The sequence below is a fragment of the Somniosus microcephalus genome, chromosome 7 (genome assembly GCF_052327205.1).
Source record: "Somniosus microcephalus isolate GS21.2 chromosome 7, FLI_Smic_1.0, whole genome shotgun sequence".
Lineage (NCBI taxonomy): Eukaryota > Metazoa > Chordata > Chondrichthyes > Squaliformes > Somniosidae > Somniosus > Somniosus microcephalus.
This window is the reverse complement of record NC_140993.1, coordinates 107,089,541-107,114,022: the sequence shown is the minus strand read 5'-3', so window position 1 is coordinate 107,114,022 and position 24,482 is coordinate 107,089,541. Positions and strand designations below refer to the sequence as shown.

Below are 24,482 nucleotides of genomic sequence, written 5' to 3'. Positions count from 1 at the left end.
GGTGGTAAAAGAGTGGGAATGGGGCCATGTTTGGGGCAGGAGGGAGTGTTGAATAGAAAGACTATCCCTCAATCTCTCACTCTCCTATCCCAGATACAATCTCTGCCTTTCCTTTTCTCTCCCTTTAACTCTCCAGTCCACTCTCTCGCTCTCTGTTGTGGAAGTGTGTGTGAAGATTGAGGGATTTAATCGGGTTTGAATGACCCAGGTAGCTGCACAAAGGACACATACCATAGTTAACCTCATTCCGTCAGATGGAGTGCCGCCAAGATCATACGCGCACTGTTCATCGCAGATAAAACTGATCAGGGTTCAAAGTCAGACATAGATAATGATCCCAATGTAGCAAATTGTAACGCCACTATTGCACCCAGGCCGAGATCACCTAACTCAGCACAAAGGCTAGGGATTGAATCTGCGACCTTCTATATCCGAGTATCTCAGGTGGTCACTATCCTCACCAGGGATGCCAGCAAGAAAACCACAAATCTTGAATTCCAATACAGTAATCCTTTTTCAGAAAGATTATCCATAAAGATGAGACATGACGGTGTACTAAGTTTGTAGAATTTTTAAAAATCTCAAATTATTGCCATTAAAACACTGATTTACTTTTCATGCAAGCAACCTCATTTCTGAAAATCATCAGCATAACGAGATTCTCTTATATGCGGTCTCCTACAACCCTTCGAGATCTCGCCGCTCCTCCAATTCTGGCCGCTTGCGCATCCCCAATTTTAATCGCTCCACCATTGGTCGTCGTGCCTGCAGCTGCCAGAGCCCTAAGCTCTGGAGTTCCCCTCTTAAACTTCGCCACCTCCTTTAAGACGCTCCTTAAAAACGTACTTCTGACCTTTTTGGTCATCTGTCCTATTATCTCATGTGGCTCAGTGTCCAATTTTGTTTGATATGCTCCCGCAAAGCACCTTGGGAGCTTTCACTACGTTAATGGCACAAGTTGTTGTCTCAGATTGTGTTCAAGCAGCATTAAAAAATAATTTTGTTTAGACTGCTATTTTGAACTTCAACACTGCATTTCAAAAGTAATCCATACAATGACATGTAATACTCTGGTGCAAATACAAAGAACCTTTAGAACAGTAACCTGCATTATAAAAGAGAACATATTAATTTACTCCATACATAAGTGACTAGCCCTTGTGTACTTTCTGGCTTTCAGGTGACAGCTGCTGCTGGTGTCTTTACAGAGCAATCAGCTAACTCATCTCAACACATTTATGTCATCAAAATAAGCAGTTCCAACATAACATTTAATGCAGGAAAGGATAAAACAGAAGAATTAAGTAGACAAGGTAGTGTCTAAGTTCCTAGCGTATTAATTTGAAAAGGAACCTTGGTGAGCATAAAACCATTGTTTAAAAAAAAATCAAAACTGAGTGGTGTGATAAAAAATTTAAACGTCCTTATTTTTGGTGCAGATTTACTGTCGCCTTCAAATAACTGCAGAATATTTTCCCCTGTAACATGCCCAGTCCAAGAGAACAATCTACATTATAGCAGACAACTAGCTATTGTGACTAAGGTCACAAAACATTCCACTCAAACATCTCTGCAATTCCCACACTGCAAAAGGAAACCCTGCAGTCACACAATTTGCTGTAACTGGCACAAACTCATTTGAATAAAACTAACTATTATAACTGTTTCCTTCAAGGTAAGTGGAAAATAATGCATAGTTAAAGCAAGTATGCAACTCCAAGTTTGATATGGCACCTTGCATCTATATATTGCCTTTAACATAACAAAGCATCCCAAGCTGCTTCATAGTTGGGTGTCGTACTTGAGCAGGAATGGGGCAGGGGATTAGCAGAGGTTCACAGAGGTTTTAAGATGAGGGGCGACATAGCAAGAAGAATGGATTTGCGGTTTCAGTGGCAGAGAGGTAAAGTTAAGATCAAGGTGGGCCATGATTCGGAAGTAGATGTAGGCAGATTTAAAGCTCAGCTCCGAGTCAAGCAGGACATCGAGGTTTCCCTCAATTCTGGTTGAATTTGAGTGGGCATCCAAGAAGGGAGATGGGGTGGAGGCTAGGGTAGAGTTTCTTGCAGAGTCAAACAAGATGGCTTTGGTCTTTCTATTGTGGAATAGCAAAAATTCTGGCTCATGCAAAACTCTTATGTCAAACAGAATATAATTCACCACCATCAGTTGCAAGATAGTAAACATCTCTCTATCATGCCGACCAATCCTCAAAACATCTTGCATCTCAAACACATCAGATAAACAGACTATATATTAGTTACATTCTCACTGCTATGCAAAATTGAAACTACGGATGGTGGTTACGCATAGAATTGAGCATACAATAAACATCTCCAATTCAATGGAGTTTAATTTCACCCAAAGCACTGTAGCATCATTTTCAACATGCAACAAAAATAAGGGAAAAACTCACTTATTAAAAGTCTACAAATAAATCCCTGGAGAGATTATTTCTACAGGACAAAGTATTAAAACACCATTACTATCTTAAAGCAAGAAACAGATATTTCCACTGTGAGCATAGATTAATACTAACCTTTATTATTTATGGTCTTTGCAGAGATCTCTAACGTTTCTAAAGGTTCTGTACCAATATTCTCCAGTTTGATGGTCAGCTGTTGCAATTCCCCATTAAAGAGCTGAACAGATACACTACTGGATACCTCATCACCCGACGATGGCAGCAGAGTGTGTGCAGATCTACATTAAAACATCAATATTAATTTACAATGATTTTTGTGCAATGCTACACAAATTATATTTAAATCAAAATTACTAGTTAGCATTTATTATTTGAGCATGGTGCTAATCCAAGGGCAAAAAGGTTCACTTTTAAACAACTAATAAATTAAAAATCAAAACTACATCTAATGTGTGTGTATATATATATATATATATATATCTCTTATCATCTAATACTCCAAAATCTGACAGTGGACAAAATGCAACAATTATAGACTATATTTATTTCTATTTTAACATAACTGAGACAAGTCCCATAATGTCACCTGGTACAACAATCACAAATAAATCTGTAATAACAACAGAAAACGCTGGAAAAACTTAGCAGGCCAAGCAGAGAGAGAAACAGAGTTGACGTTTCAGTTCGAAGACCTTTCATCAGAACTGACGTCAGAACTCTCTCCACGGATGCTGCCTGGCCTGCTGAGTTATTCCAGCGTTTTCTGTTGTTATTTCGGATTTCCAGCAGCCGCAGTATTTTGCTATCGTACAAATAAATCTGTACCCGATTGAGGCACCAGCTTGCTCAGGTAGTGAAATGCTTACCATTACAAAATAGGAAATTACTATTCACTGCAGGTAAAGCAAGGTGATTGTATCCTCTTGAGAATCATAAATAACCATGAACTAATGACTTTGGCTAACAAATATTATAAATCGTATCGAACCTTGGTTAGATCACACTTGGAGTACAGTGTATAATTCTGTTTGCCATAATATAAAAAGGATATAGAGGCACTGGAGAGGATGCAAAAAAGATTTACAAGAATGATACCAGAAGTATGATGGTATACATATCAGGAACGGATGAACAGGCTGGGTCTCTTTTCTCTTGAAAAAAGGCTGAGGGGTGACCTAATGGAGGTCTATAAAATTATGAAAGGTTTTGATACAGTAGATACAGAGAGTGTTTCCAGTCGTGGGGAAGAGCAAAACTAGAGGCCATCAAGATAGTCACCAAGAAATCAAAGGAGGAATTCAGAAGAAACTTCTTTACCCAGAGAGTGGTGAGAATGTGGAAGTCACTACCACAGGGAGTGGTTGAAGCGAATAGTATAGATGCATTTAAGGGGAGGCTAGATAAGCTTATGAGGGAGAAGGGAATAGAGGGTTATGCTGATAGATTATGAGAAAAGACGGGAGGAGGCTCGAGTGGAGCATATACATGGACAGGTTGGGCCGACTGGCCTGTTTCTGTACTGTATATCCTATGTAATAAATCCCAAAAGTATGAGTAGCAAGTCACAGTAGATTTGTTGTACTTGGTCAGTGAATAGTTTAACAATTTCCCTAGTGAAGCCATGATTCCTTACAATGCTGAGCACAATGTATTAACCAGAGTGGATTTATTCAGCACTGTGTCTTGTAATCTTGTAACCATGAAAATTGTACTAAAAGTTCTACTTTCACTGCTGTAAAAATGTTTTATTGCACAAAAAATGTTTTTTTTTCTCGTCTTACTGAAAAGTACACAAAAATGTCAGCTCACATTAGAAGTATTCCTCAGTCACGTCTCTCCAGTAAATCAATTAAAAGTAGACCCAATCAGTTGACTAACCTGCATATTTTAGATAACAGCTCCCTCTATAGTTGCAACAGCTCATTACATGCCAACACACAAATGGCAGTTTCAACTTTGTTAGAAAGACCCCAAAACTTGATCGAAAAATTTTGCATTTCAGGTTTGAGAATGAAGTGGCTTAAGAATAAGAAGCATCAACCGAGAGGAAAAAGGGTATATTCCTCCACAGGGTTGGTACTGTCCTAATAATACACATTATGCCAAAAAGGAATTGAAGAGTCAGCATGGGTTTTCAACAGTTTGTACTTACATCATACATTTTCAAACTTCTGCCCAATTCTAAAAAGTAAAATGATTACCAGGATTGGGATCAAATGCCTCTATTTAGCGTCCGAGATGTAAAACAATTTGAAAAGTAATGAAATGCTTTCATTTTTCTCTAATACTGGTGATTGCAAAGCTCAGGGGTGGAAAAATGCACACTGCACCCATGCCTCTGGAATCATAGTGCTGAGTCTGGCGCAACAGACCAACAGCTACAATGAGAGGCTCCAGCCTAATGAAGATGCTGGTAGCTGGAAGGAGAAACGGACATCTGGATGCGAGGAAAAGCAACCACAACTGGAAGCCACACACTAGGTCAAAAGAGGTTGCAGTGTGTGAGAGGTGTAAAGCACCACAGAAAATACCAAACATCCAAAACATTTTCTGTACCGATCTAAATTATTGCAGATTGTATACATATTGTAATAGTTGACAACAAGCAAACTGACCAATACAATATGCATAGTCTGGTGATACTACACAAACATTTGGAAACTGCAGTTGTTCTCAAAAGACAATAGTTGTCGCATTGTGGCTATCATGAAATAATGGCCCGGATTTTACTGGGCCAATGACTGCGTATGCTCAGCATAGCCCTGCACGTTCTGGGTTTCCGCATGTGCTGCAAATCATAGAAATTTACAGCACAGAAGGAGTGCCTGCGCCGATCGACAAAGAGCTAGCCACACGAATCCCACTTTCCAGTTCTTGGTCCGTAGCCCTGTAGGTCACAGCACTTCAAGTGTACATCCAAGCACTTTTTAAATGTGGTGAGGGTTTCTGCCTCTACCACCCCTTCAGGCAGTGAGTTCCAAAAGAAATTTTCCCTCAAATCTCCTATAAAGCTCCTACCAATTACTTTAAATCTATGCCCCCTGTTTGTTGACCCCTCTGCTAAGGGAAATAGGTCCTTCCTATCCACTATCTGGGCCCCTCATAATTTTATACACCTCAATAAGGCCTCCCCTCAGCCTCCTCCGTTACAAAGAAAACAAACCCAGCCTATCCAATCTTTCCCCATAGCTAAAATTCTCCTCTGTACTCTCTCTAGTGCAATCACATCTTTCCTGTAATGTGGTAACCAGAACTGCACGCAGTACTCTAGCTGTGGCCTAACTAGTGTTTGATACAGATTAAGCATAACCTCCATGCTCTTATATTCTTTTACTTTCGTGACTAGTCAGCTATGTGGGACCTTATCAAAAGCCTTGCTAAAATCCATATACACTACATCAAATGTACTACCATAAGAACATAAGAAATAGGAGCAGGAGTAAGCCATTCGGCCCATCGAGCCTGCTCCGCCATTCAATCAGATCATGACTGATCTTCTGCCTCAACTCCATTCACCGGCCTTATCGCCATATCCCTTGATGCCCTTACTAATCAGAAATCTATCGACTTCTGTTTTGAATATACCCAATGACTGAGCCTCCACAGACCTCTGGGGTAGAGCATTCCAAAGATTCACCACCCACTGTATGAAGAATTTCTTCTCATCTCAGTCCTGAATGGCCTACCCTTCATCCTGAGGCTGTGGCCCCTGGTTCCAGACTCCAAAGCCAAGGGAAACATTCACCAGCATCCACCCTATCAAGCCCTGTAATAATTTTGTATGCTTCAATGAGATCCCCTCTCATTCTTCTGAATTCAAGAGAATACAAGCCTAGTTTAGTCAATCTCTTCTCATACGACAGTTCCACCATCCCAGGAATCAATCTCGTGAATCTTCATTGCACTCCCTCTATGGCAAGTATATCCTTTCTTAGGTAAGGAGACCAAAATTCTACACAGTACTCCAGGTGTGGTCTCACCAAGGCCCTATATAATTGGAGTAAGACTTCTTTACTCCTGTACTCAAATCCTCTTGTAATGAAGGCCAGCATACCATTTGCCTTCCTAATGACTTGCTGCACCTGCACATTCACTTTCAGTGACTCATATACAAGGACACCCAGGTCCTTTTGAGCATCTGCATTCCACAATCTTTCACCATTTAGGAAATACTGTTTTTTTATACCAAAGTGGATAACTTCACATTTATCCACATTGTAATCCATCTGCCATGTTCTCGCCCACTCACTGAGCCTGTCGAGATCCCCTTGAAGCCTCTTCACAACTGACACGGCCACCTAGCTTTGTGTCATCAGCAAATTTGGAAATGTTACATTTAGTCCCCTCATCCAAATCATTGATATAGATTGTAAATAGCTGGTGCCCAAGCACCAATCCTTGCGGTACCCCAATAGTCACAGCCTGCCATCCTGAAAAAGACCCGTTTATCCCTACTCTTTGTTTTCTGTCTGTTAACCAATTCTCAATCCACGCTAGTATATTACCCCCAATTCCATGTGCCCTAATTTTGTTCACCAACCTCTTGTGTGGGGCCTTATCGAAGGCCTTCTGAAAATCCAAATACACCACATCTACCGGTTCCCCTTTGTCTACTCCACTAGTTTCATCCGCAAAAAACTCCAATAGGTTTGTCAAACAGGATTTCCCTTTCATAAATCCATGTTGACTCTGCCCAATCTTACTATTAGTTTCTAAGTGCCCAGTTATTGCATCCTTTAGAATAGATTCCAGCATTTTCCCAACTACTGATGTGAGGCTAACAGATTTGTAGTTCCCAGTTTTCTTTCTCCCTTCTTTCTTAAATAGTGGGGTTACATTTGCTATCCTCCAATCTGCAGGAACCGTTCCAGAATCTATAGGGTTTTGGAAGATGACAACCAATGCGTCCACTATCCCAATGGCCACCTCTTTCAAAACCCTAGGATGTAGGTCATCCGGTCCTTGAGATTTATTGACTTTTAGTCCCATTAATTTTGCTAGTACTGTTTTTTTTACAAATAATTCCTTTAAGTTCCTCATTCTCCTTGGTTGTCTCGTACTTCTGGTTGTTTTTTTGTGTCTTCCTCCGTGAAGGCAGAAACAAAGTATTTATTTAATTTCTCTGCCATTTCCTCATTCCCCATTATAAATTCTCCCGTATGATTGTAAAGGACCTACATTTACCTTCATCAGTCTTTTCCTTTTCACATACCGATAGAAGCTTTTACAATCAGTTTTTATATTTTTCGCTAGTTTGTGCTCATATTCCATTTTCCCTTTCTTTATCAATTTCTTGGTCCCCCTTTGCCGATTTCCAAAAAGATCCCAATCCTCAGGCTGACCGCTTTTTCTGGCAACTTAATAAGCTTCCTCCTTTGACTTAATACGAGCTTTAATTTCTTTTGTTAGCCATGGTTGGATCACTTTTCCTTTTGGGTTTTTATGCCCTAGAGGAATATATGTTTGTTGCAAATTATGCATTATTTCCTTGAATGTTAGCCATTGAATGTCCACCTTCATACCTTTTAGTGTAGTCTCCCAATCTACCATGGCCAACTTGTCCCTCATATCCTTCTAGTTTCCTCTGTTTAGATTGAAAACCTTAGTTTCAGATTGGACTACATCGCTCTCAAACTTAATATAAAATTCAATCATATTATGGTCACTTGTCCCTAAAGGTCCCTTTACCACAATATTATTGATTAGCCCTTTCTCATTACACAGTACCAGATCCAGAATGATTGGTTCCTCCACATGCTGATCCAGGAAACCATCTTGCATGCATTCCAAGAATTCGTCCTCCACACCATTAGTGGTAATTTGATTTGCCCAGTCAATATGTAGATTAAAGTCCCCCATGATTACCGTATTGCCCTTGTTACATGCACTTCTAATCTCTTGATTGATACTGTGCCCTACATTACCACTACTGTTTGGTGGCCTATAGACAACTCCCACAAAGGTTTTCCACCCTTTGCTGTTTCTTAGCTCCACCCAAATTGATTCCAGTTCTACATCATGATCTGCCAAGCCAAGATCTTTTATCTCTACCGTACCGATCTCATCCCTTATTAAAAGCACAATGCCACCTCCTTTTCCTTTTTGTCTGTCCTTCCTAAATGTTGAGTACCCTGGAACATTCAGTTCCCAGCTTTGGTTACCCTGCAACCATGTCTCTGTAATGGCAATTACATCATACCCATTTACTTCTATTAGTGCCATTAATTCATTCACCTTGTGGCGAATGCTATGTGCATTTAGATAAAGTGCCTTCAACTTTGCCTGTTTAATATTTTTCGGCACTTTGACCCTTTTTACTGTTGGCCTTTGTTTCTACTCCCTACTAGTTTTGCTGACTACTTTTCTAACTTGCACTTCCACTTTGTTTCTCTCTGTTCTGGGCCCACATTTAGGTTCCCAGCCCCCTGACAAACTAGTTTAAATCCTTCCCAACAGCACTAGCAAACCCCCCTGCGAGGATATTGGTCCCGGTTCTGCCAAGGTGTAACCCGTCCAGCTTTTACAGGTCCCACCTTCCCCAGAATCGGTCCCAATGCCTCAGAAACTTAAATCCCTCCCTCCTACAGCATCTCTCCAGCCACGCATTCATCTGGTCTATTCTCCTATTTCTGCTCTCGCTAGCACATGGCACTGGGAGTAATCCTGAGATTACTACCTTTGAGGTCCTGCTTTTTAATTTATTTCCTAGCTCCCTATATTCTGCTTGCAGGACCTCGTCCCTCTTTCTACCTATGTCGTTGGTACCGATATGGTCCACGACCTCTGGCTGTTCACCCTCCCCCTTCAGAATGTCCTGCAGCTGCTGACCGTCATTGACCCTCCTTGTTACCTCCTCAAAAAATTCAATTAAGTTTATCAGACACAGCCTTCCATTAAAAAATCCATGCCGACTGTCCTTGATTAATCTGTGTCTTTCTAAATGAAGAATTATCCTGTCCCTCAGAATTTTTTCCAATAATTTTCCCACCACCGAGGTTAGGCTAACTGGCCTCTAATTACACGGTCTATCCCTTTCTCCCTTTTTAAACAAGGTACAATGTTAGCAGTCCTCCAGCACCTCACCTGTAGCCAGAGAGGACTGGAAAATGATGGTCAGAGCCTCTGCTGTTTCCTCTTTTGCTTCTCTTAACAGCCTGGGATACATTTCATCCGGGCCTGGGGATTTATCCACTTTCAAAGCTGCTAAGCCCCTTAATACTTCCTCTCTCACTATGTTTATTTCATCTAATATTTCACACTTCTCCTCCCTGATTACAATGTCTGCATTGCCCCTCTCTTTTGTGAAAACAGACGCGAAGTATTCATTAAGAACCAAACCCACGTCTTCTGCCTCCATACACAGATTACCTTTATGGTCTCCAATGGGCCCTACTCTTTCTTTAGTTATCCTCTTGCTCTTAATGTACTTATTAAACATCTTTGGGTTTGCCTTGATTTTACTTGCCAAAATGTTTTCATGCTCTCGCTTTGCTTTCATAATTTCCTTTTTAATTGCACCCATGCACTTTCTATACTCCTCTAGAGTTTCTGCAGTATTGAGCCCTCAGTATCTGTCATAAGCCTCCCACCAGGTACATGGTACATACTCATGTGACTCGGCCAACGTTGTCTACCTCATACGTTGCAGGAAAGGATGCCCCGAAGCATGGTACATCGGCGAGACCATGCAGACACTGCGACAACGGATGAACGGACACCGCACAACAATCGCCAGGCAGGAGTGTTCCCTCCCAGTCAGGGAACACTTCAGCAGTCAAGGACATTCAGCCTCCGATCTTCGGGTAAGCATTCTCCAAGGCGGCCTTCGAGACACACGACAACGCAAAATCGTCGAGCAGAAACTGATAGCCAAGTTCCGCACTCATGAGGACGGCCTCAACCGGGATCTTGGGTTCATGTCATGCTACATGTAACCCCACCTGACGTAGAGTCATCCAGACTCGAGTCGTCGTTGGCTTGTTCTCCATGCACAGATGCAGCCAGACCTGCTGTGATTCCCAGCAAAGTTTTTTTTTTCTGTTTTTCATACAGACCCCAGCATCTGCAACATTTGACCCCTTGTGACCCCACCTCATTGTTCTTTGATGTAATGTTTTCCTGACTGACCTGTTTGGACACCATTCACACCTTTGATTGCTGTGATTATCTCTCTGCCGAGGTGTTATAAAGGGCAGTTAGAAAGATTACCTGTAATCATCTGGCAGTGTTCTCTGACTATATATGCTGTGCCTGTACGCATCTCTTCACTTGACCTGATGAAGGAGCAGCGCTCCGAAAGCTTGTGATTTCAAATAAAGCTGTTGGATTATAACCTGGTGTTGTGTGACTTCCCACTTCCCAACAGCACCAGCAAACCACCACCCCCCCCCCCCCCCCCCCCCCAGGATGTTGGTCCCAGCTCTGTGTAGGTGCAACTTGTCTGGCTTGTACAGGTCCCACCTCACCCAGAAACAGTCCCAATGCCTCAGGAATCTAAAGCCCTCCCACCTGCACCATCTCTCCAGCCACGCATTCATCTGCTCAATCCTCCTAGTTCTGTACTCACTAGCACATGGCATCGGGAGTAATCCGGAGATTGCTACTTTGAGGTCCTGCTTTTTAATCTCTTTCCTAGCTCCCTAAATTCTGCCTGCAGGACCTCGTCCCTCTTTCTACCTATGGCATTGGTACCGATATGGACCACAACCTCTAGCTGTTCACACTCCTCCCCCCAGAATGCCCTGCAACTGCTCGGGGACATCCTTGACCCTGGCACCAGGGAGGCAACATACCATCCTGGAGTCAGGTCTGCGGCCGCAGAAACACCTGTCTGCTCCCCTAACTATTGAATCACCTACCACTCTTCTTCCTCTGCTCCCCACCCAGTGCAGCTGAGCCACCCGTGGTGCCGTGGACTTGGCTCTGGCTGCACTCCCCAGAGGAACCACCATGCCTACCAGTACTCAGAACAGAATACTGGCTGGAGAGCAAGATGCACTCTGGGAACTCCTGCACTACTTGCCTGTCCTCCTCTTCTGTCTGGCGGTCACCCATTCCCTCTCTGCCTGCACACTCTTAAGCTGCGGGTGGCCACCTTTACAAATGTGCTATCCACGACGTTCTCAGCCTCGCGGATGCACCGCAGTGACTCCAGCTGCCGCTCAAGCTCCGAAACACGGGTCTCGAGCTGCCGTAGCTGGTGACACTTCCTGCACATGTGGTCGTCCAGGCTATGCGAAGTGTCCAGGACTTTCCACATGGCACAGGATGTGCACTCCATGGGACTGAGCTGCCCTGCCATGCCTCTATTTAATAGACTAAGAACTAACTTAGCAGAAATAAACTTTACAACTTTTTTTTAAAATACACTCACCAGCTACTCACCAATCAGCTCCTTCCCTTGTGCCGCCGTCACTTTTTCTACCTGACTTCACTTCGAATTCTGCCTCTGTTGAGTTGCTGACTCTCGCTCTGCTCCCGCTCTGGTCACGTCCAGGTCCACTGCCTCCTCTGGTACGAAAAGCCAAAACTTGCGATCTGTCAAGTTACATATTGACAGATCCTTCGCATCCGCTGCAAAAACACTTTAGCTGGTGCAGAGTTGGGCTGTTTGCCCAACAAATGCCCATGTAACCCTTACACCTGGTAAAAGCAGGCTTAAGGTCTTCTTTTACCAGCATAAGGGTTAAAATAAATGTTTAAAAAAAAAATTTAATGATCAAAACGTACACATTTTAAATTAGTTTAGGTAAATTGTGGCCCTTTTTAAAATGTTTCAATTTATTTTTCAATAAAAAAAACTTTTTTTTTTAAATTATAAACGCTTAATTAAAGGGTCTTTTAATTAATTTTGACCATGGGAACATTTATTTTTATTTACGTGGTGTGAATTCTTATTTATTTGGGGATTTCTTATATGCTTATGGGGATTCCATACGTAAATGGCATCCCCATAAACATCATAGGATCCCCCCCGCCTTTTTGATTGGTTAGCCTAGCCCAAGTGATCCCATGGCTGCGCCCATGGGATCTGTGGGCCTTTACACAGGCGTACACCTGGAGGTCCAGGACACAAAGAGTCCGCAACTCCAGAAACACCAGGTACGTTCGGATTTTTTTTTTCTTTTTCGGTTTGGAGGCATATCCTTCTGGTATGCCGCCAACCGCAAATTCAGGGCTAGATAGCCACTAACCCAGTCTGCTACCCACTGGTACAAATGGGTAGCAGACTGGGTTAGTGGCTATCTAGTTTTCATCCGAAAGTAGGTGAAACACTTGTCACAGTGAAGTTTTCAAATGCTGATACACAGCCAGTCAGTTCCAGGCTAGTTAGACTGATCATATAATGAGATTCAAATTTCAAGAACTCATCACCAATTCAATTAAAGTATTCAGTGGAATGCTTTTAACAAAGCTAATCATCTATTTCGATGCATCTCAAGAACCTTTGCCTGCAAGTCAATAGGAGCTATTTGGTGAGGCTACATTTGGTATACTGGGGAGGGGTTTGGGCATGCTCCCTTTAAAAGGATATTCCTGCATGGAAATTGTTTGAAGAATGTGAAATGTCTTACAATTCGGGAGAAATGACTTGTGCAATCTGATTGGCGAGAACAAAAAGAGAAGGTAAATTAGAAAGTAATAAAACAGTGGTTTAGCCTACGAAGGAAAAAAAACCTGACAATTGTGCAAAGAAAGTAAACAGACCTGAGTCACAACATTCACTACAGACACACAACTTTTATATATGCACTAGCAGATCACCCACGGCATTGCTTATAGAAAGTCAAATGTTACAATGCTTTATAATTACTATTCTAGGAATAATGTATTATTCTGCAGCAGCAGCGGCAGCAGCAATGCGAACCTGGGAGGAGCGGCAAGACGGCGGCGATAAAAGGCGAGCCAGAGGCGCAGGTAGGCCCCACAGCAGCAGCGGAAGTGCGGACCTGGGAGGAGCAGCGAGGCGGCAGCGGCGATAAAAGGCGAGCCAGAGGCGCAGGTAGGCTTACCAATCTCAGAGCTCCGAGAGCGGGAGAGAGAAGGAATAATTAATCGAAGTGTGACGTCACCAGAAAGCAGGTAAGTGATTGGTTGGGTGAGTATTTCTCTCTCTCTCAATTTTTCCAAACTTAAATTTTGTGGTTTATACTTTCTAGGCTCTCCGTTGTGTAGCGCGGACTGCTGTTAAACAAGGGCCCTTGAGTATATCATTTAACTTTAGTGCAATTGGTGGGATTGATTTGATTTAATTTAATTCGAATTAATTAAAGGGGAAGCCATGGCAGGACAGGCCGGCCCTGTGGTATGCTCCTCCTGCGCTATGTGGGAACTCAGGGACACTTCCTGTGTCCCTGACAACCATGAGTGCAGGAAGTGTATCCAGCTGCAGCTACTGGCAGACAGCATTGCGGCGCTGGAGCTGCGACTGGATACATACTGGACCATCCACAATGCTGAGGACGTCGTGAATAGCACGTTTAATCAGTTGGTCACACCGCAGGTAAAGGTTGCACAGGCAGAAAGGGAACAGGTGACCAACAGGCACAGTAGTAGGCGCAGGCAGGTAGTGCAGGGGTCCCCTGTGGCCACCCCCCTCTCAAACAGATATACCACTTTGGATACTGGGGGGGGGGGGGGGGGGGGGGGGGGGAATGATGTACCAGGGGAAGGCAGCAGTAGCCAACTTCCTGGCATTAGGGGTGGTTCTGCTGCACAGGACGGCAGGAAAGAGAGGGGTAGAGCTACAGTAATAGGGGATTCTATTGTAAGGGGAATAGATCGGCGTTTCAGCGGCCACAAACGAGACTCCAGGATGGTGTGTTGCCTCCCTGGTGCAAGGGTCAAGGATGTCTCAGAGCGGCTGCCTCAGAGCGGCTGCAGAACATTTTGGAAGGGGAGGGTGAACAGCCAGTTGTCGTGGTGCATATAGGTACCAACGATATAGGTAAAAACCAGGATGAGGTCCTAAAAGCTGAATACAGGGAGTTAGGAGGTAAGTTAAAAAATAGCACCTCAAAAGGTAGTAATCTCAGGATTGCTACCAGTGCCACGTGCTAGTCAGAGTAGAAAAAGAAGGCTATTTCAGATAAATGCGTGGCTAGAGGAATGGTGCATGGGGGAGGGATTCAAATTCCTGGGACATTGGAACTGGTTCTGGGAGAGGGGGAACCAGTACAAAACGGACGGTTTGCACCTGGGCAGGGCTGGGACCGATGTCCTAGGGGGGAGTGCTTGCTCGTGCTCTGGGGGAGGGTTTAAACTAAAATGGCAGGGGGTTGGGAACCTGAGCGGGGAGACAGAGGAAAGGGAAACAAGGATAAAAGCAAAAGACAGGAAGGAGAAAAACAAAAATGGCAGACTGAGAAATCAAGGGTTTAAATCAAACATGGCCACAGTAAATAATAATTCTAAAAGATCCAAGACCATTAAAAAAACAAGCCTGAAGGCTCTGTGTCTTAATGCGAGGAGCATTCGCAAGAAGATGGATGAATTAGCTACACAAATAGAGGAAAATGAATATATGATTGGGATTACAGAGACATGGCTCCAAGGTGGCCAAGGCTGGGAACTCAACATCCAGGGGTATTCAATATTCAGGAAAGATAGGCAAAAAGGAAAAGGAGGTGGGGTAGCTGTAGTGTATGTAACCTGTACTACCTTAAGAGAATACCTTAAGGTGATGGACTACTTTTTGATGGCTCCTGTACATTGTAGTACCGGTGGTGAACCACACCGGTATATAAACCCGGCGGAGCAAAGTGTATCTCAGTTCAGCCCTGACCCTCAATCACTAAAGACCTGTTTAATTACTTCTGTAGTCTGTGTCCTGTTATTCAGCATAACGACATTTGAAAACACAGACTCAACAGTGGCGACGAGTCTGATCTTACCTAGCGGCAGTTTGGCATCAAAGGAAGCTTCGTCCTCTGAAACGGGCGTCGAACAACGGCATCCGCCCTCAACATCCTCCTGGGCACTGCATCGCACGGGAGGCCATTGGGAACCCGGGTTGGTTTCTGGCCACGAAGTCAAACATCAGTGAACATCCCTTCGACGACAGCGGCAGGTAAGCCCGATCGAGCGGCACGGGGGGGGGGAGAAGTCGGCCGAGTTGTCAGTGAGAGAAGGGGAGGGAAAATGATGAAAAGGGCGGAGAACACGACCGCAGCCGGTGTCAGGGGCCGGACTGCAATCGGGGCAGAGACGCGCAGCAGCCAGACAAGCGTTTATGACCACAAGGACCGCGGGAGCGGCAGGGAACAAGAGCAGCAGCGCAGGGGAAAATAAAGGACCGCTGGGAGGCGTGACCGGCAACAGCGCGGAAAGCGCCATTTTAAGTCAGCGGGGGAAGAAGACAAGCGCGGGAAAAGCCGCCAAGCGCGGGAAAAGCCACCATCTTGAAAATAAAATAAAAAATAATAAATAATAATAATATCCGAAGGGAAAGGAGAAACGCAGCAAGGATGCCAAAAACGGGTAACATCACTGCTTTTGATAACGATGTGGAAGATTGGGCCACTTATGTGGAACGCATCGAAGTTTACTGTACAACTAATGAGGTACCAGATGATAAGAAAGCACTAACCCTATTAAACTCGATGGGTGCGAAGACGTACGGGTTATTAAGGAACCTTGTAACACCAGACAAACCGGTAGGGAAGAGTTTCGCAGATATTGTTACTATCCTGCAAGAGCATTTAAACCAGACGCCGCTGCTGATAGCGGAACGATTTAAATTCTACAAAAGAATTCAACTTAAAGAAGAAAGCAACGCTGAATTCCTAACCGAACTACGCAAGTTATCAAAGTACTGCCAGTTCGGTACAGAACTAGCAGACGCACTGAGAGATAAGTTTGTGTGTGGGCTCCTAAGGGAAGGAACCCAGAAGCGACTGCTGGAGGAAAAGGACCTTACGCTGGACAAAGCTTTCAGCATTGCAGCATCGCACGAGTCAGCAGCATGAGGCGCTGCAGAGATACAGCAAAGGCCATTGGAATTCAGCACCAATGAAATAGCATTGGGCGCAGTAAAGTGCTATCGTTGCGGAAGGACAACGCATGACAAGAACCAGTGCTGGTTCAAAGATAAAGAATGCAGGCAATGTGGCAAACTTGGTCACATAGCGAGAGTATGCCGGTCAGGAAAGAAGACCAGCAGCAAAAAGTCGCCGCAGGAGAAGTACAAAAAAGTACACAAGGTGACAGAGAACAGTTCGGATGAACAGAAGATGGATTCAGACTCCAGCAGTAAGGAACTGGGTTGTCTAAAAATACATAATGTGGGTAACACAGCAGACCACCAGACTATCTGGGTTATGCTTCGGATAGCAGGAGTCCAAGTGAAGATGGAATTGGACACTGGATCGGCATTAACGGTCATGAATAAGCAAGATTACAAAAGGTTATTCTCGCACATTCCCGAGGGATACGGAGATTGTATTGAAAACATACACGGGGCAAATAGTATACCCCACAGGAAAGATAAAAGTAAATGTGGTCTACAATGGTAAAGAAAGTCAGAAAATGGACTTGTATGTGTTACCTGATGGAGGTCCGCCACTACTGGGACGGGAATGGATCCGGAGAATAAATGTGGACTGGCATTCCATACAAGCACTGACTGTAGATGCCTGTAAGGAGGACGACGTCAAACCTAAACGACTGTCCAAAATATTAGACGATGCTAAGGAGGTGTTCCAACAGGGACTGGGAACACTGAAAGGAATTACGGCAAACATCAAAGTTGAAGAACATGCAAACCCAAAATTTTTCAAAGCCAGACCGGTACCTTATGCGATACGACCTGCTGTGGCAGCAGAGCTGGAAGGGCTAGAACGTTCAGGGGTACTATCCAAGGTGGACTGGAGCGAATGGGCCACACCCATTGTTCCTGTCATGAAGCGTTCATTGAGCAACAAGCCGGGGGAACCTGGGAAGGTTCGCATCTGTGGCGATTTCAAGATGACTGTTAATCCGGTTCTTCACACGGTGCAATATCCGCTTCCGCGGATTGAAGATATCTTCGCTTCGCTGTCTGGCGGGAAACACTTCACCAAGATAGACCTGGCGCAGGCGTACCTACAGATGGAAGTTGATGAAGCGTCACGCCAGTATCTCACGATCAACACACACAAGGGCTTATATCGGTATAATAGACTGGTTTTTGGAGTGGCATCGGCTCCAGCGATTTGGCAAAGGGCCATGGAGCAGGTATTGCAGGGAATCCCAGGCACACAATGCTACCTGGACGACATCCTGATTACAGGAGATGACGATAAGGATCACCTCACGAATTTGGAGTAGGTGCTCATCAGATTGAAAGAATATGGGCTCAGAGTTAATCGCCAGAAATGTGAGTTCTTTCAAAAGCGAATCTCGTACTGCGGCCACGTCATTGACCGGGAGGGGCTCCATAAGTCACCTGACAAGATCGAAGCTGTTGTAAAAGCTCCTGCACTGGAAAATGTATCCCAGTTGAGGTCGTTCCTCGGGTTGGTTAACTATTACCACAAGTTTCTTCCAAATTTATCCACGGTGTTACACCCGCTAAACACTCTTGCAAATGGGAATACCATGGAAGTGGAGCGATGATTGTAAGCGGGCTTTTCAAAAGAGCAAGGCACTGATCACATCTAAGGAAGTGTTGGCTCACTTTAACCCAACGCTGCCTATTCGCTTAGCTTGTGATGCTTCTCCATATGGTCCCGGGGCAGTACTCTCGCATAAGTTTCCAGATGGCTCGGAAAGGCCAGTCGCTTTCGCATCCAGATCATTGACCTCCGCTGAGCGCAACTATGCTCAGATAGATAGGGAGGCTCTCAGCCTCGTGTGGGGAGTTAAGAAATTTAACCATTACCTGCAAGGCCAAAAGTTTACGCTGTTGACAGATCACCAGCCGTTGGTTTCCATTTTCAACCCTAAGAAGGGTGTTCCGGTAATGACGGCGCAGAGGCTTCAAAGATGGTCCCTTTTCCTAGGGGCACGTCAATATGATATTGAATTCAAAGTTACAAAGCAACATGGTAATGCTGATGGGCTGTCACGCCTGCCACTACCTACACAGGAAGAAGCACCGGCAGTTGACCCGGTCGAGATATTTCACTCGACCATCATCGAATGCTTACCAGTCACCAATGCGGGTATTGAGACCCCTGAAATGACCAGACACTGTCAAGTCGTAGACCAGAGACAGTGAAGGGATGGCCAGCACATGGCGAACCACTGTTACCAGCATTCTCAGCCAGAAGAGAACAGCTGTCCGTATGTCAAGGAACATTGATGTATGGAACAAGGGTGATTTTTCCTCCTAAATTAAAGGAGAGAGTCCTGAAAGAATTGCACGAAGGTCATCTGGGGGGAGTCAAGATGAAAAGCCTTGCTGGGGCTTGTGTGGTGGCCAGGTATCGACAAACAAATAGAGGATCTGACTAAAAGCTGCTCAGGGTGCCAAAAAGTTCAAAATGCACCTCCAATTGCACCGCTGCATCCGTGGGAATGGCCTTCAACCCCATGGCAACATGTGCATATCGACTTTGCAGGTCCATTCATGGATTCCATGTTTTTGATAGCAGTAGACGCACATTCTAAATGGCCAGAAGTGATTAAGATGTCGACCACAACCTCTGAGAAGACAATCGCAGTTCTAAGAACCATATTTGCAAGGAATGGGTTGCCGGAGCAAATATGTTCAGACAACGGACCACAGTTCGTGTCAGAAGAATTCCAGAAATTCATGAAAAAGAATGGTGTGAAACACTATACATCTGCCCCATATCATCCGGCTACAAATGGGTTGGCCGAGAGATTTGTACAAATGTTCAAAAAGGCGATAAAGGCCATGAGTAAAGACCATATTCCACTACAACACAAGGTGGACAATTTCCTGATGGCGTATCGAAACGCCACGCATGCAGTGACAAATCAAAGCCCCGCCATAATGTTCTATAACAGAAGGTTGCGGTCCCGGTTGGATTTGCTGAAACCCAATGTGCGAAGGGAAGTCGAAAACAAGCAATTCCAGCATGTAAATAACAAGGCCACTCGTAGTTTTGAAATAGGACAACCAGTGTTGGCCAGGGACTATAGGAATGATAAATGGCAACCCGGAACAATTCGTGCACGACAAGGACCCTTGATGTACACGGTAGACGTTGGAGAGAACGTAATACGACGTCATGCTGACCAACTGGTGGAATCGAGAACAAGGGTCGACCCCATGTCTACGGCAGAGACACCAGTCGAAGAACTTATTGAGCCTGTAGCATCTACCTCAGACTCAAACGTATTGGATGATGTTAAATCCATAGGAGATCAAGTGGATGAGTCACCCCAGCAACGAGAACCAGAGACCCCTGAAAGGCGTTATCCGGCCCGGATCAGGAGGCCTCCTCAGAGACTGAATCTTTGAACAGTTCTTTTGTGTAAATTGTACATATGTTATCCATGTAATGTTTAATTTGGGGTGTACACTGTTAAGCTAAAAGGGGAGGAATTGTAGTGTATGTAACCTGTACTACCTTAAGAGGATACCTTAAGGTGATGGACTACTTTTTGATGGCTCCTGTACATTGTAGTACCGGTGGTGACCACACCGGTACATAAACCCTGCGGAGCAAAGTGTCTCTCAGTTCAGCCCTGACCCTCAATCACTAAAGACCTGTTTAATTACGTCTGTGTCCTGTTATTCAGCATAACTACATTTGAAAACACAGACTCAACAGTAGCATTGCTGGTTAAAGAGGGGATTAACACAATTGTAAGGAAGGAGATTAGCTCTGATGATGTGGAATCTGTATGGGTAGAACTGAGAAATACCAAGGGGCAGAAAACGTTAGTGGGAGTGGTATATAGACCTCCAAACAGTGATGCGGAGGTCAGGGATGGCATTAAAAGGGAAATTAGACAAGCGTGCAATAAGGGCACAGCAGTTATCATGGGTGACTTTAATCTACATACTAATTTGGTTAGCCCAATCTTTAACAATACTGTGGAGGAGGAATTCCTGGAGTGTATACGGGATGGTTTCCTGGACCAATATGTCGCGGAACCAACTGGAGATCAGGCCATATTAGACTGGGTATTATATAATGAGAAAGGATTAATTAGCAATCTTGTGTGAGGCCCCTTGGGTCGGAGCGATCATATGATAGAATTCATCATTAAGATGGAGAGTGAAGTCGTTGACTCAGAGACGAGGGTCCTGAATTTAAATAAAGGAGACTACGATGGTATGAGGCGGAGTTGGGTAGGATTGATTGGGGAATGTCACTCTAAGGGTTGACGGTGGATAGGCAATGGCAAACATTCAAAGATCGCATGGATGAACTACAGAATTTGTTCATCCCAGTTTGGCATAAAAATAAAACAAAAAAGGTGACTCAACCATGGCTAACAAGGGAAATTAGGGATAGCATAAGATCCAAGGAGAGGACCTAAAAATTGGCCAGAAAAAGCAGTAAACCTGAGGACTGGGAGCAGTTTAGGATTCAACAAAGGAGGACAAAGGTATTAATTAAAAAGGGGGGAAATAGAGTATGAGAGTAAGCTGGCAGGGAACATAAAAACTGACTGTAAAACCTTTTATAGATATGTGAAGAGAAAAAGATTGGTGAAGTCAAGCATAGGTCCCTTGCAGTCAGAATCAGGGGAATTTATCAGTGGAACAAAGAAATGGTAGACCAATTAAATACATACTTTGGTTCTGTCTTCACAAGGGAGGACACAAATAACCTCCCAAAGATGTCGGGGAAAATAGGGTCTAATGAAAGGGAGGAACTGATAGAAATCAGCATTTGTAGGGAAATGGTGTTAGGGAAATTGATGGGATTGAAGGCCAATAACTCCCCAGGGCCTGATAATCTACATCCTAGGGTAGTTAAGGAAGTGGCCCTAGTAATAGTAGATGCATTGCTGGTCATCTTCCAAAAGTCGATAGACTCTGGAACAGTAGCCGTGGATTGGCGGGTAGCTAATGTTACCCCACTGTTCAAAAAAGGTGGTAGAGAGAAAACGGGGAATTACAGACCGTTAAGCCTGACATCAGTAGTGGGGAAAATGCTAGAGTCCATTGTAAAGGATGTAATAGCAGAGCACTTGGAAAAAAGTGACCGGATCGCACAAAGTCAACATGGTTTACAAAAGGTAAATCGTGCTCGACTAATCTACTGGAATTTTTTGAGGATGTAACTGGTAAAATAGATAAGGGAAAACCAGTGGATGTGGTGTATTTGGACTTTCAAAAGGCTTTCGATAAGGTCCCGCATAAGAGATTAGCGTGTAAAGTTAAGGCACATGGGATTGGGGGCAAGGTATTGACTTGGATAGAGAACTGGTTGGCTGACAGAAAGCAAAGAGTTGGAATAAACGGCTCTTTTTCCAAGTGGCAGGCAGTGACTAGTGGGGTACCGCAGGGATCGGTCCTTGGACCCCAGCTATTCACAATATATATTGATGATCTGGACGAGGGAACTAGATGTAATACCTCCAAGTTTGCAGACGACACAAAGCTGGGTGGGCGTGTGTGCTGTGAGGAGGATGCCGAGAAACTCCAGGATGATTAGGACAGGTTGGGTGATTGGGCAGAAGCATGGCAGATGCAATATAACGTGGATAAATGCGAGGTTATCCACTTTGGTGTCAAAACAGGAAGGCAGATTATTATCTCAATGGCAAAAGATTGAGAGAAGGGGAAGTGCAACGAGACCTGGGCATCTTTGTGCACCAGTCGCTGAAGGTAAGCATGCAGGTGCAGCAGGCGGTTAAGAAGGGAAATGGTATGTTGGCCTTCGTAGCGAGAGGATTTGAGTACAGGAACAAGGATGTCTTGCTGCAGTTGTACAGGGCCTTGGTGAGACCACACCTTGAGTATTGTGTGCAGTTTTGGTCGCCTTATCTGAGGATGTTCTTGCCATGGAAGGAGTGCAGCGAGGATTCACCAGGCTGATACCTGGGATGGCAGGAATGACGTATGAGGAGAGATTGGGTCGATTGGGCTTGTACTCCCTGGAGTTTAGAAGAATGAGAGGGGATCTCATCGAAACTTATAAAATTCTAACAGGACTAGACAGACTAGATGCTGGAAGGATGTTCCCGATGGTCAGGGAGTCCAGAACCAGGGGTCACAGTTTAAGGATAAGGGGTAAACCATTTAGGACAGAAATGAGGAGGAATTTCTTCACCCAGAGAGTGGTGAACCTGTGGAATTATCTGCCAAAGAAGGCAGTAGAGGCCAATTCATTAAATGTATTCAAGAAGGAGTTGGATATATTTCTTAAGGCTAAAAGGATCAAGGTATATGGAGAGATGGCAGGAACAGAGTACTGAATTTGGATGATCAGCCATGATCTCATTGAATGGCGGAGCAGGCTCGAGGGGCCGAATGGCCTACTCCTGCTCCTATCTTCTATGTTTCTATGTAAAGTGGAGCTATGCTCAAGGTGGTCTGTCTCTTTAATGGCAACAATATTTGTTGTCAATTAGCAGAAACCTGAAGTAACTCAGAGCTTAATTGTTGTTGCCGCCAGGGAAATTTGCAGATTGCCAGGTGCCTTCAAATTTCCAGCTCCAGCAGCAAACTTTACAAACAGCAACAAGTAACTTGTATTTGACCTCAGCATGAAATTGACCTCAGGATGTGTTTTTTCCTCAACATTCTTAAATTGTGATATGTTGCAGTTTTATCTGAAGTGTGACAAACACTCTCAATGTTTTATATAAATTGATATAGATTTGAGGCAAAAACATTGGCAGTTGCAAATAATTGATCTATTTGCTTATTTCTATGTTAAAGCTAGACACAAATATTGTTATATTTCTCACACTTCTCTACCTCACAGGGTTCTTCAGGTGCAGCCAGTATGAGCTTGTCCATCACAACCTAATACTCACCACTTAGCAACGTAGGGGGGAATTTTCCCAGCCCTGGGGAGGCGGGACTGCCGGGAAAATGGCACAAACTGGGAGCGGGTACAGGTAGTTAACAGGCAGTTTTGAGGCTTATCTCCATTTTACGCCTACAATTGCGGGCTTCTTGATGGCTGCGAACCTCGCCAGAGTCAGCGAGGCGAGCAGTGGGTCTGCGGGGGTCGAAATGTCTGCTGTAGAGGTGAGTGATGGGTGCAAGTGTGGACAGGTAAGTATGAGAGGCAAGTGTTGGAAAAAGTTTCCTTACCTTTGCTTCTTTCTGCAGGCTTCAACCTTTGAGGACCTGGAGGTGCTTCATCTCAATGGCAGAGATGACAGAATGGCTGCTGCATTATCAAATGCAGCAGCCATCTGCTTTCTGCTGAGGAGAGAGGTCTTGATGAGCCTTCTGTGTAAGGGCTCACCTTAGAACAGAGATTGTCAGTGTTTGACAACTTCTCAAAGCTGTCAAACGCTGACAATTCATCTGTCAAAAAATTTGACAGATGAAGTGTCATATGCTGGACAGGCTTAATAAGGTCAATCAGGGGAAAACAGCGTGGGTTGGTCAGACGTCGCTGGGGGCGGGACTAAAACCCAAAAACCAGCAGTCCCGCCCCCAACGTGCCTTCATTGACAAAATCCAGCCCAGAGTAACAGAAATAGGCAATTCAGCCCCTCAAGCCTGTCCCGCCATTCTATCAGTTCATGGCTGATCTGTAACTCAACTCACTTCACCCGCCTTTTCTCCATATCCTTTGATACCCGTATACATTTTATTAGGTTAAAGGCGCTGTATAAATATAAGAAGTTGTTCTTATCTAAAAAAAAATCAATCTCAGTCTTGAAAATTTGAATTGACCCAGAATCTGGGTAAGGGAAAGTGTTCGAAATTTCCACTACCCTTTTTTTAAACCTGTGCACTAGCTTTTAATGATGTGTACATGGACACCTAAAATCGCTTTACTCCTCCACAGCACCTAGTCTCACCATTAAGAAAATATTCCAATTTGTCTTTCCCTCATCCAAAGCGAATGATCGTCAAAAGGGAATTGGATATATACATGAAATGGAAAAAACTGCAAGGCTATGGGGAAAGAGCAAGGGAATGGGACTAAATAGGTAGCTTGAAGAGCAGGCACAGCCACAATGA

At 44.3% G+C, this 24,482-nt stretch overlaps 1 protein-coding gene across 1 annotated transcript in view; it reads right to left on the bottom strand.

The window, feature by feature from the left end:
* The window catches only part of trappc9 (trafficking protein particle complex subunit 9), a 1,276,086-nt gene that overhangs the window by 1,051,803 nt on the left and 199,801 nt on the right, over positions 1-24,482 (bottom strand). Inside the window, exon 15 of the mRNA XM_085993951.1 lies at positions 2,540-2,703. Coding sequence (XP_085850077.1) covers positions 2,540-2,703 — 164 coding nt within the window. The remainder of the gene's footprint in view (positions 1-2,539; positions 2,704-24,482) is intronic.